The following is an 18,068-nucleotide window of genomic DNA, read 5'->3' as shown; positions in this document are numbered from 1 at the left end:
AGAAAATTCCCAAAACAATCAGGAAGGGAAGCACTGCGATGACAGCTGTGCAGCAGTCCCATGGTAGTCAGTTTAGATTTGTTTCCAAGGATGGAGAGTTTGCCCCTATTGAGAAGAATTAAAAACATAGAAAATTAAGCAAAAATGGAGAGATACAGTTATTAATTCCAGGGCAGGCAAAAAAATGTTGTACAAGAAAGGAAATGTAATCATATTGCACCGTGTAACTCACCTGTAAATGGCAATCAACTGAATATTGATTTATGTAAGAATTGTGATATAACCATCAGGAGAATGGAGAGGTGGTGAAGTATCAGTGATATAAGATAAGTAAACATCTTCTATATGAAGAGTCAACAAATAATTTCTAAAGGTCAAAAACCAAGAGGTAGTAGAAGTATGAATGTTATTTAGAAATATGGAGATAAATGATCAGAAGAACTATCTAAGATATTTAAAAGTAATTGTTTCTGAGGATTGGGAATGGGAAATGGGGTGTGGGTAGGTAAAAGAGAATTCTGTTTTTTTATTAAAACTATTATAATACTATTTGACTTTTAAACTATATTTTATATTTGATTAAAAATTAAAATTTGCAGTCCTAAAATTAGCTTTTTAAAAATAGTCTGGAAGTTTCCATCCTAGATGAGATGGAGTAAGCACACTCTGTACTGTCATAAAAACCTAGACAAAATGCATGGAGTGGCTATTTGAGTACTGTGACAAGTAAATAGTAGCAGGCAGATTGAAGAAGAAGGCCAGAATTCAAAATACCAATGAACTGGTTGGAGGAACTATATTAATATCAGACAAAGTAGAATTCAGAGTAAAGGAAATTACTGGGGTGTTAAAAAGGAAAATTATATAATGATAAAAGTGTCAATTTATCAAGAAGACATAGCAATCCTAAATGTGTATGCACCTAAAAACAGTGCTTCAAAATACACGATGCAAAAACTGACAGATCTGAATAGAGAAATAAACAAATCTATGGTTATAGTTGGAGACTTCAAAATTCCTCTCTCAGTAATAGAAGTAGTAGACAGAAAAACCAATAAATATGTAGAAGACTTGAACAATGTTATTAACCAACTGGATTGAATTAACATTATAGAGCACTCCACCCAACAATAGCAGAATAAACATTCTTTTCAAGTGCACAAGGAACATTTACCAATATAGACCATATCCTGGGTGATAAACTTAAAAAAATTTTTAAAGAATTAAAATCATAGTAAGTGTGTTCTCTTACCTAAAATATTAAACTAGAAGTCAATAACAGAAAAACATCCAAATACTTGGAAACAAAGAACATACTTCTAAATAATCCGTAGGTAAAACAGAATGTCTTAGGAAAATTAGAAAATATTTTGAACTAATCAAAAATGAAAATCAACATATCAAAATTTGTGGGCTGCAGCTATAGCAGTGTTCAGTGGGAAATTTATATCATTAAATGCTTATTTTCAAAAATAAGAAAAGTCTCAAATCAATAATCTAAGCTTCTACTTTAAGCTAGAAAAAGAAGAGCAAAATAAATGTAAAGCAAGTAGAAAAAAGGAAGTAACAGAGATAAAAGTATAAATCAGTGAAATTTAAAACAAAAAACAATAAACGAAATCAATGAAAGTAAAAAATGAATAAGATTTATTTTTAAAAAGTCAATAAAATCAACAAGCCCCTAGGTAAATTGACAAAGAAAAAAAAGAGAAGCCACAAATTACCAATACCTGGAGTAAAAGAGATGATATTACTACATACCCCGCAGATGTTAAAAGGATAATGTGGGAAAAACTATGCACATACATTCAACAACTTAGATGAAATGGACTAATTTCAGAAAACTCACGAAATACCATACTCACTCAAGATGAAATAGATAACCTGAATAGTTCTCTATCTATTAAAGAAATTTAATGTGTAGTTAAAAACCCTCTGAAAAAAATCTCTACCTAGATGGTTCACTGGTAAATATTACAAAACATTTAAAGAAGAAATAGCATCAATTCTCTATGATCTCTTCTAGAAAATAGATGATGGAATCTTTCTCAATTCATTTTATGAGACCAGCACTATCCTACTACCAAAACTAGATGAAGGCCGTATGAAAGAAAGAAAGAAAACTACAGACTTCATCTGTCGTGAACATAGGTGAAAATATTCTTAACAAATTGTGTGAGATCCACAAAAATGATGGAGTAAAGACCTCTCAAAATTCTCTTCTCATCAAAGCAATGAGAAAATAGGCAAAATAGAATCAACTTTTTCAAAACTCTGTAAATTAACCAGTTTACAGCATTCCAAGAAGCATTCATGAAAATGGCTGAATCTCATTAAGAACAATAGCTTTGTGACATTTTAACTTGCCCAGTTCCCATCTCCCTTTCTCCAAGTTCACAGTAACCTTAAATAGTGGTGAAAGCCAACAACCTGCCAGCCACAGTAGGGGCTGGATCTTATTCCTAGAGAATTGTCATTATGAAACCTGTCCAGTGGTTCCTTGGAAGACCCCATTCACTGGAGTGCCTTTATTTGACCTGACTCAGGGTACACCCAGGCAGTGGTTTGACTTCACAGCTTCCTGAGAAAATGAATGAAAATCAGAGCAAATAATAGACTAACTAAAAAGCTAAAAGGGAAAAGCTGGGAAATGAGATGTCCATAGGAGGCTTTAAAAGTTCAAACCTATTCCTAGGACTTTAGTGGGCATGTTTAGTATGTAGGACTGTGCACATGACCAAGCATGTGCACGTGCTCAGGAAAGACCTGAAAAGGCCCTAAGTTCTCACCTCTGGCTGACCTTGAGGCTCTGCTGAAGCAGGAAGTGAAGACTAAGGCAGAGTTGTTACCTGCCTGGCTGAGGGTTGAAAGCATGTCCAAAAACACATGCAAAGCCTCTTGGCAAAGAATGGGAGACATTGGTTCCAGATGTTTAAGGAAATCTCTAATCATTAACTGACCACTAAGCTGACCTGGCTGTGGTCACACATTGACATGACAATACAGACTTTAGAGAATTATTTCAGAAAAGTCACAACAACAGAAATCTTTGAGGAGGGGCAAGAATCTGATTTTTACAGTTGCCACATTATAATACTTGAAATGTACTGTTTTCAACAAAAATTATGACACATGCAAAGAAAGAAGAATGTATGGCCCATACACAGGAGAAAAAGCAATCAATAGAAAGTGTCTCTGAGGAAGTCCAGATATTGTATTTAATATATAAAGCTATTTTAAATATGGTCAAATATCTTAAGGAAATTATGTCTAAAGGACTATAGGAAACTATGAGAATGATGTCACACCAGATAGAGAATATCAATAATGAGATAGTATTTAAAAAAAGAACCTAATGAAAATTCTGGCATTGAAAAGTACAATAACTGAAATGAAAAATTCATTAGAGGGGCTCAACAACAGTTTTGAGCAGGAAGAAGAAAGAATCAGTTTACTTAAAGATAAGTTAATTGATATTATCCAGTCTGATGAAATAGAAAGAAAAAGAATGAAGAATAATGAACATATAGCCTCAGGGACCTGTAGGACCCCATCAAGCACATGAATATACACATAATGGGAGTCTTAGAAGAAGAGAAGAGAGATAGGAACATAAAGATTATTCGAAGAAATAATGGCTGGAACTTGCCAAATTTGATGAAAAGCATTAATCTGCACATCTAAGAAAATCAGCAAACTCCAAGTAGTTTAAACTCAGAGAGATCTGTACATAGACAGGTCATAAACTGTCAAAAGACAGAACCTAGAAAGCAGCAAGAGAGAAACAACTCATTACATACCAGGCATTCTCGATGAGCATAGCAGATTTCTCGTTGGAAACCATGGAGAGCAGAAGGCAGTGGATTGACATATTCAAAGTGCTGAAAGGAAGAGACTGTCAACCAAGTCTATATCTAACAAAACTATCCTTCAAAAATGAAGGAAAAAGTAAGATATTCCCAAATAAACAAAAACTAAGAGAATTAATCTCTTGAAAACTTGTCCTACAAGAAATACTAAAGGGAGTCTTTTTCAGGCTGAAATGAAGGGACATTAGGCAATAATTCATATCCACATGAAGAAATAAAGAGCATCTATAAAGGTAATTTCACAGGTAAATATAAAAAGCAGTATAAATGTATTTTTATAGCTCTTTTTCTCCTATCTGCTTTTTAAAAACAACTGCATAAAGCAATAATTTTAAATCTGTGGTGATAGGCATTGTCTTGAGGATCTCCAAGACCATGCTCAGGTTTAGTAATTTACTAGGAGCAGTGGTAGACTCAGCATTTGGTTATACGCACACGTAGACTTTATTACAATGAAAGGATACTAAGCAAAATCAGCAAAGAGAATAGGCACATGGGCAAAGTGTGCCCTAGGAATGAACAATCCAAAAATGAAATTAAGAATTCCATTTGCAATAGCATCAAAAAAGAATAAGATACTTAGGAGTAACTTTAATAAAAGAAATGCAAGGCTTGTAAACTGAAAGTTGCAAAACATTGTTGAAAGAAATTTATAAATAAATGAAAGAATTCTATGATGATAAATTAGAAGACTTATCATTGTTAAGATAGCAACACTTCCCCAAATTGATCTACAGATTCAGTGCAATCCCAACCAAATCTCCAGCTGGATTTCTTGCAGAAATTGAGAATCTGATCCTAAAATTCATATGGAAACTGGAAGAGACCCAGAATAGCCACAAAAATCTTGAAGAACAAAATTAGAAAACTGACAATTCTCAATTTCAAACTTACTGCAAAGCTGCAATAATCAAAACTGTGTTGTACTGGCATAATACAGACATATAGTACAAGGGGTAGAATTGGGTGTCCAGAAACAAACCCATACACTTACAGTGAATTGATTGTTGACATAAGTTCCTAGACAATTCATTGGGGAAAGAACAGTCTTTTTAACAGATGGTACTGGGATAACTGGGTATTGCATGCAAAAGAATGAAGTTAGACCCCTTACCTCACACTGTATATCAAAGTTAACTCAAAATAGATCAAAGACTACTAAGGTGTAAATCTTCTTGACCTTGGATTAAGCAGTTGTTTCTTAGATCGGACATCAGAAGCACAAGCAACTAAAAAAATTAGATAAATTGAACTTTGTCAAAGGCAAAACTTTTGTTCATCAAAGGACATTATTAAGAAATGCGAAAAAACTCACACATGGGAGAAAATATTTGCAAATCATGTATCTGATAAGAGTCTGGTATCCAGAATATGTAAAGAACTCGTATAATTCAACAATAAAAAGAAATAATACAACTTAAAAATGGGCCAATAATTTGAATAGACATTTCTCAAAAAAAGATACACAAGTGGCCAGTATGCACATGAAAAGATGCTCAACATTATTAGTCATTAGGGAAATGCAAATCAAAACCACAGTGAAATACCACTTCACACCTCCTAGGGTACATATAATGAAAAAAGTGGACAATAACAAGTGTTGATGAGGATATGGAGAAATTGGAAATCTCATACCTGGCTGGTGGGAATGTAAAATTTTGTGACTGCTTTGGAAAAAAATGTGACAGTTCCTCAAAAAGTTAAACATAAAAGTTACCATACAATCCAGCAATTCCAATCTTAGGTATGTACCAGTAGAATAAAAGATATGTGTTTATACAAAAACTTGTACACAAAGGTTCATAGCAGGGTTATTCATAATAGTCAAAAGATAGAAACAACCCAAATGCCCATTAACTTATGAATGGATAAACAAAATGTGCTATATCCATACAATGGAACATTATTCAGCCGAGAAAAGAAACGAAGTACTGATACATGATACAAGTAACCTTGAAAACATCATGCTGATGTTTTCAGCATGATGAAAGAAGCCAGACACAAAATGCCATATACTGTATGCCGTATACTGTATTCCAGTTATATGAAATGTCCAAATAGGCAAATCTATGGAGACAGAAAGTAGATTAGTGGTTTCCAGGGATTAGGGGGAATAGTTGGGTAACTGGGAGTGACTAATGGGCACTGGGTTTCTTTTTGGTGAGATAAAAATGTTCTGTAATAGATAGTGGTGCAGTTTGCACAACCTTGTAAATATACTAAAAACCATGGAATTGTACATTTAATTTTTTTAAATAATAATTTTTAAATTAATTTTTAACAAATCGAATCCAACAAACTATAAAAAGAATTTTATTAGTGTAATCCACCATATTAACAGTCTACAGAAGAAAAACTACGTGATCATATCAATTGGTGCAAAAAAATTTTTTTTCCAAAATTAAACATTCATTCATGATAAAAAATCATTAAACTAGAAGATCATCTATATAAAATGTACAACTAATATAATGCTTAACATAAAAAATAGTCTGTGTGGCTAAGGAATGTTTTGGAAAAATTTTCTATAATTTTCTTGACTTTCAAAATAGAATACATGTAACATTTTTGGATATTAGTTATCAGTAGTTGGCAAAAGTAGGGGATTTTTTTTTATACACTTACTTTGGTACATTGTACTGAATAGTTTCTATAACCCTGCTCATAAAAACAGCTTTGATTAAAAGAATATATAATTGACACGTTGGTTTTTTTCAATCTTCTGTCTGTCCCACTAGAAATTTGGCTTATATTTTCAAAGTTATATTTATTTGATTTTCTCCCTATTTTTTTAATAGGTGTATTCGACACAAAAATGATTGGGGAGCTCTTATTCTAGTGGATGATCGCTTCAGGAGTAACCCAAGTCGATATATATCTGGTAAGATTCTCATCTGGGCTTTGTGTAAGAATTAGTAACAATGTTTGGTATTTAAAGACCCCTGTTTTTAAAGACAAAGAATTGGACAGAGAATTTGAATTATTAGATCAAACATCTAGCCTTTTAATGCTTATGTGTTTACAAAAAAATCTTTATAGAGGAGAATCTGGTTAACACCAACATAGTATTAATCAATTAGGATCCTTCAGTTTCCTAGAATGTCAGATTTGATTCAGTAACGTAGTAATAATTTATTTACAATTGTCAGGGAAAAATCTGTTCCGCAGAAATGAATTTTCCAAGAAATATTAAGTTTTTACATTCAAGCACACAAGCACATCTCCTTTGGGTGCTTAAGATTCTTTATTATTTCATTCTGGATTATGTTGGGGTTTGTTGTTGTGTTTGTTTGTAACTAGAAATGCTTCAGTTGTTACAGAGTTCATATTAGAGCTATTATTTTCTAAAAGGAAAAAAAAGCACCATTCATTGCATGCCACAAGAGCAACTAGATGGTCATTTTTCCCCTACTCAAATGAACAAATATTATGTGCATGTAGTTTTTATCTAGCAGTAACACAGTCCCCTTAGAGTCAATACTAGGAATCTAGGAATCCATCTGTTATTAAAGAACTGTTGGAAATACTTGCATCTTTATTATTATTTTTTTAATAAAGTTTTTAAGTTCTTTATTAAATTATTTGTCTTAATAAAGTATAAACTCAAAAGTTCATACCATACTATAATGAAGAGATGCTAAATTTTAAATTTGTTTCAGATTAGCTGTGTATGGGTATGGATTCTACTTTTTCCATTTCAGAGCCTAGTTATTATATTTGGTTTGATATTAAAATGTATCCATCTGGATTAAAGCACAAATGCTGCTTTATTAGCCTTTTCTTCCCTTTCCATGTAAAGCAAGCCATTGTGCTTAGGTCAAGACATAACTAAAAGCAAAATGTTAAGTGCTTATGTTTAGTCAGCAGGTGGAGCTCAGATTCTTTCAAGTTTTCAAAAGCAAATTGACATTTTACGCTGAAAAGGCTTTCTTTGATTACAACAAGGTCAAAATGAAAGAGGTAACTGTAATACTAAAATTTTTCAATTTTGGAAAATTTCATATGTCTATTTGATATAATTATTTTCCCTAAGCAAACAAAAATAAAGAACTTTAAAGAAAATGCTTAATTAAAATTTTTTTCTTATTTTAAAATCTAGAACTTAAATTCTTACCTCATAGTCCAGATTTGTTGAGAGAGTCTTTGAATTAAATATTTTTCATTATTTCTGTATGGTTTTTATTTTTTCTGAGACTCATAAAGTGTGAAATCTTTAGGCAATAATAGCACAACATACACATTCTTTTTGATGACTAATTTTTGTTTAAATTCAATTTGCATAAATATAGATTAATAGAAAAACTCCATTTAAAAAAAACTAACTAAAGGAACGTATTTGAAATGAAAGTATAGTAGTTCAAGTTGCTTGAAGCCCTATCTTATCTTTCTCTGAACTTAAAATACTATAGTGACTTTTTAAACTATAGTTTGAAGATGATGATAGTTTTAGTAACATCAGTAGAGAATAGTTATTTTCTAAAAGTCCAAATATCTGATTTTGAATTTCATTCTGAAGTAAGTCATACTACAAAACACCTTATATTCTTAATATGATTCGTTTTTATGCAGTTTTCACATGTCACAGGTCAAATCTTATCCCTTACAACTTGATTATTTGTATATTAAAAAATAATTATATAATAAATATTCAGATAGGACATGATTTGCCCATAAAACAGTGTTATTCCTTTCATACCCAGAATAGTTCAAGATATATTTGGAATTGAGGGAGAAGGGAAAAAAAGAAACCTATGTGAGACTGGAATCTTGAATTTATTTTTGCAAAAGGAGTCAAATTTTGAAAGTTAGAATGGAAGATTGTGTTGCTTACAACTTCTAGTTTCCCTGCAATTAAAAGGTAGGCAATTTTTATGGGGAATCATGATGAAATTAAATTGGTCTTATTCCCCAATTACTCTAAACTGGCGAATAATACATTTCCCCTTCCCCACTCTACTCCCACTGCCTCTTTCCTCCCTCCAGTTGACAATCACTGCATATAAAGAGAAATGTTACTGATACATGAGCATACTGTACATATGAAGGTAAAAAGACAGGAAACATATTGAGAACCACTCTATATACAGGCATACCTCATTTTATTGTGCTTCACTTTATTACACTTCACAGATACTGCATTTTTTTCAAATTGAAGGTTTGTGGCAACCATGTGTCAAGCAAGTCTATTGGTGCCATTTTTCTAACAGCATTTGCTCAGTTTCACATTTTGGTAATTCTCTCAATATTTCAAACTTTTTCATTATTACTATATTTGTTATGGTGATCTGTGATCAGTGATCTTTGATGTTATTGTAATTGTTTTAGAGTGGCAAGAACCACACCCATGTAAGATGGTGAACTTAATGGATAAATGTTGTGTGTGTTCTGACTGCTCCACTGACCAGCCATTCCCTCATCTCTCCCTCTTCTCGGGCCTCCCTATTCCCTGAGATACACAACAATATTGAAACAATAGACCTGTTAATAACCCTACAATGGCTCTAAGTGTTCAAGTGAAAGGAAGAGTCACATGTCTCTCACTTTAAATCAAAAGCTAGAAATGATTAAGCCTAGTGAGGGAGGCATGTGAGACAGGCCAAAACGTAGGCCTCTTGTACCAAACAGTTAGCCAAGTTGTGAATGCAAAGGAAAAGTTCTTGAGGGAAATTAAAAGTGCTACTCCAGTGAACACATCAATGATAAGAAAGTGAAACAACCTCATTGCTGAGATGGAGAAGGTTTTAGTGGTCTGAATAGAAGATCAAACCAGCCACAACGTTCCCTTAAGCCAAAGCCTAATCCACAGCAAGGCCCTAACTCTCTTCAATTCTGTGAAGGCTGAGAGAGGTGAGGAAGCTGCAGAAGAAAAGTTTGAAGCTAACAGAGGTTGGGTCATGAGGCTTAAAGAAAGAAGCCATCTCTATGACGTAAAAGTGCAAGGTGAAGCAGCAAGTGCTGATGTAGAAGCTGCAGCAAGTTATCCAGGTAGTCTAGCTAAGATAATTAATGAAGGTGGCTACACTAAACAACAGATTTTCGATGTAGACAAAATAGCCTTATATTGGAAGAAAATACCGTCTAGGACTTTCATAGCTAGAGAGAAGTCAATGCCTGGCTTCAAAGCTTCAAAGGATAGGCTGACTCTCTTGTTAGGGGCTTATGCAGCTGGTGACTTTAAGTTAAGCCAATGCTTATTTACCATTCCAGAAATCCTAGGGCCCTTACGAACTATGCTAAATCTACTCTGCCTGTGCTCTGTAAATGGAACAACAAAGCCTGAATGACAGCACTTCTGTTTACAGCATGGTTTACTGAATATTTTAGGCCCACTGTTGAGACTTACTGCTCAGAAAAAAGATTCCTTTCAAAATACTACTGCCCATTTACAATGCACCTGGTCACCCAAGAGTTCTGATAGAGATGTACGAGATTAATGTTGTTTTTTTGCCTGCTAACACAACATCCATTCTGCAGCCCATGGATCAAGGAGTAATTTTGACTTTCAAGTCTTATTATTTAAGAAATACATTTTGTAAGGCTATAGCTGCCATAGATAGTGATTCCTCTGATGGATCTGGGCAAAGTAAATTGAAAACCTTTTGGAAAGGATTCACCATTCTAGATGCCATTAAAAACATTTGTGATTCATGGGAAGAGGTGAAAATATCAACATTAACGGCAGTTTGGAAGAAGTTGATTCCACCTCTCATGGATGACTTTGAAGGGTTCAAGACTTCAGTAGAGGAAGTAACTTCAGATGTGGTGGAAATAGCAAGAGAACTAGAATCTGATGTGGAGGGGCCAGCCTGGTGGCATAGCCGTTAAGTTCGCGCACTCCACTTTGGCGGCCCAGGGTTTGCCGGTTCGGATCCTGGGCGCAGACCCACTTACCACTCATCAAGCCAAGCTGAGGCTACGTCCCCCATACAGCAACTAGAACTATGACATACAACTATCTACTGGGGCTTAGAGGAGGAAAAAAAAGGAAAAAAGGAGGAAGATTGGCAACAGATGTTAGCTCAGGGCCAATCTTCCTCAAAAAAAAAAAAAAAGAAGTGGAGCCTGATGATTTGACTGAATTGCTGCAATCTCATGATAAAACTTTAACAGATGAGGAGTTGCTTCTTATGGATGAGCAAAGAAAGTAGTTTCTTGAGATAGAATCTACTCCTGGTAAAGGTATTGTGAAGATTGTTGAAACGACAACAAAAGATTTAGATTATTACATAAACTTAGTTGATAAAGTAGCACCAGGGTTTGAGAGGATTGACTCCAATTTTGAAAGAAGTTCTACTGTGTGTAAAATGCTATCAAACAGCATCACATGCTACAGAGGAATCATTCGTGAAAGGAAGAGTCAATAGATGCAGCAAACTTCATTGTTGTCTTATTTTAAGAAGTTGCCACAGCTATCCCAACTTTCAGCAACCACCACCCTGATGAGTCAGCAGCCGTCAACGTTGAGGCAAGACCCTCCACCAGCAAAAAGATTGCTTCATTGAAGGCTCAGATGATGGTTAGCTTGTGTTTTTTTTTTTTAGAGAGGAAGATTGGCCCTAAGCTAACATCTGTTCCCTGTCTTCCTCTTTTTGCTTGAGGAAGATTGGCCCTGAGCTAACATCTGTGCCAATCTTCCTCTATTTTGTGTATGGGATGCGGCCACAGCATGGCTTGATGAGCAGTATGTAGGTCTGCGCCTGGGATCCAAACCTGCAAACCCTGGGCCGCCGAAGCAGAGCACGTGAACTTAACCACTATGCCACCAGGCCGGCCCTTGTGGTTAGCATTTTTTAGCAATAAAGTGTTTTTTAACTAAGGTATGTACATTGTTTTTTAGACATAATGCTATTGCACACTTAAGGCTCTCTAGTATAGTGTAAGCATAACTTTTATATGCACTGGAAAACCAAAAAATTTGTGTGACTTGCTTTATTGCAGTATTCGCTTTATTGCCATGGTCTGGAACCAAACCCACATTAACTCTGAGGTATACCTATACTCTAAATTCAAAGTAGATTACTTCATTATAAAAATTATCTGAGTTTTTTTTGTAATCCATAGTATCTTAATAACTAAATAACCAAAGTTTCTTCTCTGGGTTTACTTTTTTCCTTAGGACTTTCTAAATGGGTACGGCAGCAGATTCAGCACCATTCAACCTTTGAAAGTGCACTGGAGTCCTTGACTGAATTTTCCAAAACGCACCAAAAGGTCATTGCTGTATCCAAAGAGGACAAAAAGTCTATACAGGACAGTGGGTCTACACTTGAAGTAGTCTGTTTGAAGGACAATACCTCAACTTATTTATTAGAAGCAGCAAGCCACCTATCACCAGAAGATCCTGGGGAAGATAAAGCAAAAATGTGTGTCCAAGAACTACAGTGTCCTGAAATGATAACTAAAAGTCCATCTCTACCAAGTGGCATCATCTCCAGAAATGAGAGAAGTATGAAAAGTTCTGCCCATTTACATTTGATAGAGAAGTCTTTCATTTTATTTAGTGAAATGATATTTATTATGTTATAGATTAATTTCCTTAGATATGTTGGTTTGTAATAGAAAGTGTTATCATAAAATAATGAAATAGTATTGTGTTTTGGAATGGGAACAAACTTTTGTCAGGAGACTTGAGCAAATTTTCTGTTTTTCCATTAACAAGTGTTGCCACTACGTAGATTTGTGACCATGAGCAAGTCACTTCATTTTTTTGAGTCTTAATAGGAAAAGGAATATCTGCATACCTATCCCTCCAGGTTGGGTTGTAAATATCTAATAAGATGATAAATAAAGTCTATACAAATGGTAGATGTTTTTCTAAAGGCTATATTAAAGATTGATCTAATTTATATATACTTCTCTTACATGAATCTCTTAGTTTAGGGAAGTGAGAGTCATTTATTCTAAATGATAAAAAATAATATTTTAAAATATATTAGAATGTAATGGTCTATATCAGGGATTGGCAAACTATTATCTCTGGACCAAAATCAGCCTGCCGTCTGCTTTAGTAAATAAAGTTTAATGGAACACAGTCACACCCATTCATTTACATGTTGTACACAACAGCAGAGTTGAGTAAGTTGTATGTATTTCACTAGAACAGCATAATTGAGTAGTTGCAGCAGACACGATATGACCTATAGAGCCTTATGTCTTGTCTGTTATAGAAAAAGTTTGCCACACTGTGGTGTGTATCATTAGGTATCATTTTAATTGTTTTAATTAATATATGATAGTATAATATATCAATTTTTAAATGTTTACTTTGTAGTATATACTTCTTTTTTTTTTTTTTTAATAATTTTATTTATTTATTTATTTTTTCCCCCAGAGCCCCAGTAGATAGTTGTATGGCATAGCTGCACATCCTTCTAGTTGCTGCATGTGGGACGCGGCCTCGGCATAGCCAGAGAAACGGTGCGTCAGTGTGCACCCGGGATCCGAACCCGGGCCGCCAGCAGAGGAGCGTGTGCACTTAACCGCTAAGCCACAGGGCCGGCCCTGTAGTATATACTTCTATCCTAAATAAATGTCATAGTGAATTCATGGCCATTATACTGGTAATCAGGAAACCTAGGTTCTAGTTCAGGTCTGATTACTAACCAATTTATAACTTTAAGCAAATACCTTAGTCTTTGTGGTTGTCAGTTTCCCTAAGGGAATTAGTCTAGGTCAGTTTTTCTCAGTCACTGGTTAGTGGATTTTAAAGCAAATTTTTATAGCCTATTCCCTCTTTTACTCAAACCTCTTCCTCTTCACCCTTCCTTTTCTCGTTCACTCCTGAGGTCCCTGGTGTGGAATTTGATAGTTTAGCAGACAGCATTATAACTTGGGCTAAGAATCACTGGAGACCTAAGATTCGTTTCAGAGTTAACATTTTGTGCTTTACATTCTAAGATGGAAGTTGTGCTACTACTGTTTGTGGGCTCTAAATTATGTATCCTATATAGTTATTTCAGTATTTCCAACAAAAATCATGTTAATATAACAATTATTATGTTAGTTAGGAATATAAAGTTAATACTCTTAAATTTTTGTATTCGTAGATGATCCAGTATTATTGGAAGAGTCTGCCCAGGCAATGAAAACAGAAAAAGTTGCGATTTCCAGATCCACAAGTCCAACCTTCAACAAACAAACGAAGAGAGTTAACTGGTCTAGCTTTAATTCTTTGGGACGGTATCTTACTGGTAAAATTCTGACTGTAACACCTAAGTTTGGGTCATCAGAGGACTGTGCCTCTAGTTCTTCTACTTTCAAAACAGAAAAGCAATATAAAACTGTTTTGCCACTCACTGATAAGTATGAGTCCTCATCTCTGACAGTAAACACATCATTTGGACCATGCCCTCAGTCGGAAACCACCCTTCCATCAATAAAGACTGATGCTACTCTTCCTAAAAAAAATTGTTCCAAACAGCTGCTCTGCTGTGAAGAAGCCCTGGATCCGGACATTGAATTGTCTCTAGTAAGTGAAGAAGCTGAAATTTCCACTTCAAATAGAGCTTTTGAAACAGAAGCAGAAGATGAATCTATCTATTTTACACCTGAACTTTATGATTCCGTAGACATAAATGAAGAAAAAATGAACTAGTTGGAACTGATAGAGAAAGTAGATTGACTAATAATTCACATTGCATTTTAGCTGAAGATCTCTTTAAAATTAGAACTATGAAAGGAGTCGATTCAGTCAGAGAAATGAAAGCTGAGGATTGTACAGGCACAAAGTTGAATAGACACATGCATATTAAAGAAATTGATGACATTGGTGGTAATGTAAAAACAACTCGTATAAATGAGTTGGAACTGGGAAAAACTCATGAAACAGATATAAAGAACTTTAAACAGTCGCCTTCTAAAAATAAAGGTGTATTCCCTGGTGTTAGGTAATACTTAACTGTCAAGCTATAAAAATATACCATCATGCTTATATTAAACTCTATTGTAAATGATAATTTATACATTGGGTAAATGGTATAGTTTTTTTCTTAAGTTGAGATATATTTTCACTTTAATTCATTATCATTAGAGTTCTTTAAAAGTCTATCTTTTGTTCAGAAGTGTAAGTTTTACTATTCTCGAGTTTTGATAAAGTGATTCATACAAAATAGTTTCCTCCAACAAGTCTTCCTTAGTTAAATGCAATTTAAAATTAATCAATCTGAAAGATATAGTTTCCTATGACACTTTAAATTTCACATAAATATTTGTATTTTGTAGTCCTCTTCATCTATTTCTTTTCATACTGATACATAAATATTAATAGCAATCTAATCTAGTCACACCTCGTCATGTTTCATTATAGATTTTATCTCAAATCAGTATGAGTTTTTTTTAGAAATCAAAGTTTTCTTGAAAAATTTATTCCTGTATCAAACTGCCTACTTATAAGTAATTAAGAATTAAGGAAGAAAACTGCATGCATTTTTAATTAAAATTGCTTACATTTTTTGTTTGATAAACCAAATCAAGCATGTTTTAAACAAATTTATGTAAAGTTATAAAAATGAAGGACTCCAAATTTTCAATTCTAATTATTTAGCTTCATCATCGCTGTGGAAAAAAGTATCATGTTGTAGCATAAAGGCTTTAATTGTGCAACCATTAAGATAGAAAACTTCATATATAAATTTGATAAATAAACCCAAACGTAACTGTAGCTGAAAAATGTTCCCTTAGAGCTCAGTAAGCTTTTCCGTAAATTTTGACTCTTTTTGTTTTTGTGAATGAAGCTATAGTTCTGATCAAAAATAGTTATAAAAGATGCTTTCCTCTGACATTTCAAAAATACATTCACTGATCTTTTTCTAAGAAACATCTGTTTTTCAGTAGACATTTAGGTTTTTTCTGAGTGATTTGAATTGAAATTTTATGAGCTGTTCAACTTGTGGATGTAGTTTATTATTTTCGAAGTCAAAATTCCCAGCAATCAAATGTCTTTTATATTCATTTGGATAAATGCATTTTTTTTTGTTTTTTGCTGAGGAAGATTCACCCTGAGCCAAGATCTGTTGCCAGTATTCCTCTGTTTTAAATGTGAGCTGCTGCCACAGCATGGCCACTGACAGATGAGTACTGTAGGTCTGTGCCCGGGAACCGAACCTAGGCCACCAAAGTGGAGCACGCCAAACTCAACCACCGGGCCACCGGGGCTGGCCCTGAATTATTATATATGCATATGTTTACTTTTATTTTGATGGTGTCTAGATTGAATACAGCTGGTTTCTATGGCATTGGCTGTTACAACTCTAAGCATAGTTCAAAGAAGTTTGAATTGATAATTTACCAAAGAATTCATTTATAGGTTGGGATATATTAGATCTCACCTAGTATTATATAATTGTATAGTTCTTAATCCACAGATAAGTGTAGTGGGGTAGTAGAAAGAATACCAGGTGGAAGACCAGAGACTTGGGCTCTCTTCCTGGCTCTGCCTCTAATTTGCTAAGTCATGTTTGGTAATCATAATGCCTTTTGGAGAATTAGTTTCATCTGTGAAATACAGAATTTAATACTATAAAATGATGCAAATCCCTTTCAGCTTTAGAAATCTGTAATTTAAACAAATATATGTTGATATTTTACTCTGCATCGATTTTTATTTCTTTTGTTCCAAATGCTTAAAATAGAGCAAACCATTTGTAGAAAAGGTGAAATGACACTCATCTACCTTTAGGGAATAAGTGTATGAATATGTGCATGGTAACTTAGGAAGCAACATATTTATTTTAACAGTGCTGCAATCAAAAGATTTTTGGACCCTTAAAATTGCTTTTAGAAGAATTGGTACAACTACATGAGAAAAATCAAGCACATTCTTTTTAGTCATACCTTAATGTTGTTATCCAAACTTGATCTCAAATACCATCTCCTTTCCCTAGATTTGATTTATTCTTTCCAAAATCTAATTCTCTCCGAGGTTAAAAATATCCATTACTGAGAAAGTATGTAGAGATGTGCCACAAGCTTTTAGTAATTCTAAGAGGTATTTCAAAAATTCTGTACAATGATATCACTGTTGAAACAGGTACATAGTCCCCTCAGATCACAACTTTGACCATGATAATATTGCAAGAAGTAAAGTGTTAGCCTTTATAATAGAGTAGGTGGTAGAACATTTTCGTTAGTGATAAGATACTTTTTAAAGAGATGTTTTAGAGCATTAAATAAGTTAAAACATGTAAAAAGCATTTAACAGTTATCTGGCACATGGCAAGCTCTCAATTAATTAATAGTAAATCAATCGTATGTCTGGAGTACATCCTTGCTTTATATGAGGTCTTCCCTAATGATGATGATAGTGATAGATAGATAGATAGATAAACCAACAATAAAGAATCTTTATACAATAGGAAAGAAAAGTTATTTGGCTAGCTTATTTTTTAAGGCTTTTAAGGTATATAAATAAGATAGAAATTATCAGGTAAAATTTGTATTACCTGTTCAATACATATGAAATAATTATGTAATACTGAATTTATTTAAGGGCTGAAAGTGTATAAAGCATCAGGCCACAAACCAGGAAAACTACCAGTTGGAGAAAGAGCTTTACTCATGGAAGAAAGGTGCAATGTAAAGAGTAGATGTTTCATAACTTGACTTGTGAAATTTAGATGAATCATTTAAAACTTATTATAATTATGTTGGAAATTCATGACAACTCTTACCATGCTACTACTATGCATTTAGTTATTACATGGTTTTTAATTTTCACTGTTTCTAAGTTCACAAGGCTTTGTTTTTATTTTTATGATCTTTCTATTCAAGACATTAATTCTTTAAAAAGTCTTTCTCGTATTTTTCTGCAATATGACTGTCATGTTATTTTCCCATAGTAAAACACATTCAAAATATTTAATTCTAGGGGCCGGCCCCATGGTACAAGCGGTTAAGCGCATGCGCTCTGCTGCGACAGCCCGGGGTTCGCCGGTTCAGATCCCGGGTGCACACCAATGCATCACTTGGCAAGCCATGCTGTGGCAGCGTCCCATATAAAGTGGAGGAAGATGGGCACGGATGTTAGTCCAGGGCCAGTCTTCCTCAGCAAAAAAAAAAGGGGAGGATTGGCAGATGTTAGCACAGGGCTGATCTTCCTCACACACACAAAAAATTTAATTCTTTAGGATTGCTTATAAATCTTCATCAAATCAAAGTGCCTAGTTGTAAAATCACTTGAAAGACTGGTTATTGTAGTCATTT

The 18,068-nt window shown here is 34.0% G+C and overlaps 1 protein-coding gene across 1 annotated transcript in view; it reads left to right on the top strand.

Annotated features, from left to right (window-relative positions):
• The window catches only part of BRIP1 (BRCA1 interacting DNA helicase 1), a 174,384-nt gene extending 157,924 nt beyond the window's left edge, over positions 1-16,460 (top strand). Inside the window, 4 exon segments of the mRNA XM_004434896.3 lie at positions 6,668-6,750; positions 11,986-12,315; positions 13,916-14,446; positions 14,449-16,460. Coding sequence (XP_004434953.1) covers positions 6,668-6,750; positions 11,986-12,315; positions 13,916-14,446; positions 14,449-14,759 — 1,255 coding nt within the window. The 3' untranslated portion in view covers positions 14,760-16,460.
• The last annotated feature ends 1,608 nt before the right edge of the window (positions 16,461-18,068 follow it).

Source organism: Ceratotherium simum, chromosome 16, assembly GCF_057802395.1.
Source record: "Ceratotherium simum simum isolate JZ-2026a chromosome 16, ASM5780239v1, whole genome shotgun sequence".
NCBI classification, from domain to species: domain Eukaryota; kingdom Metazoa; phylum Chordata; class Mammalia; order Perissodactyla; family Rhinocerotidae; genus Ceratotherium; species Ceratotherium simum.
Note: the sequence above shows the minus strand (reverse complement) of the source record. Positions and strands in the feature narration are given on the sequence as shown.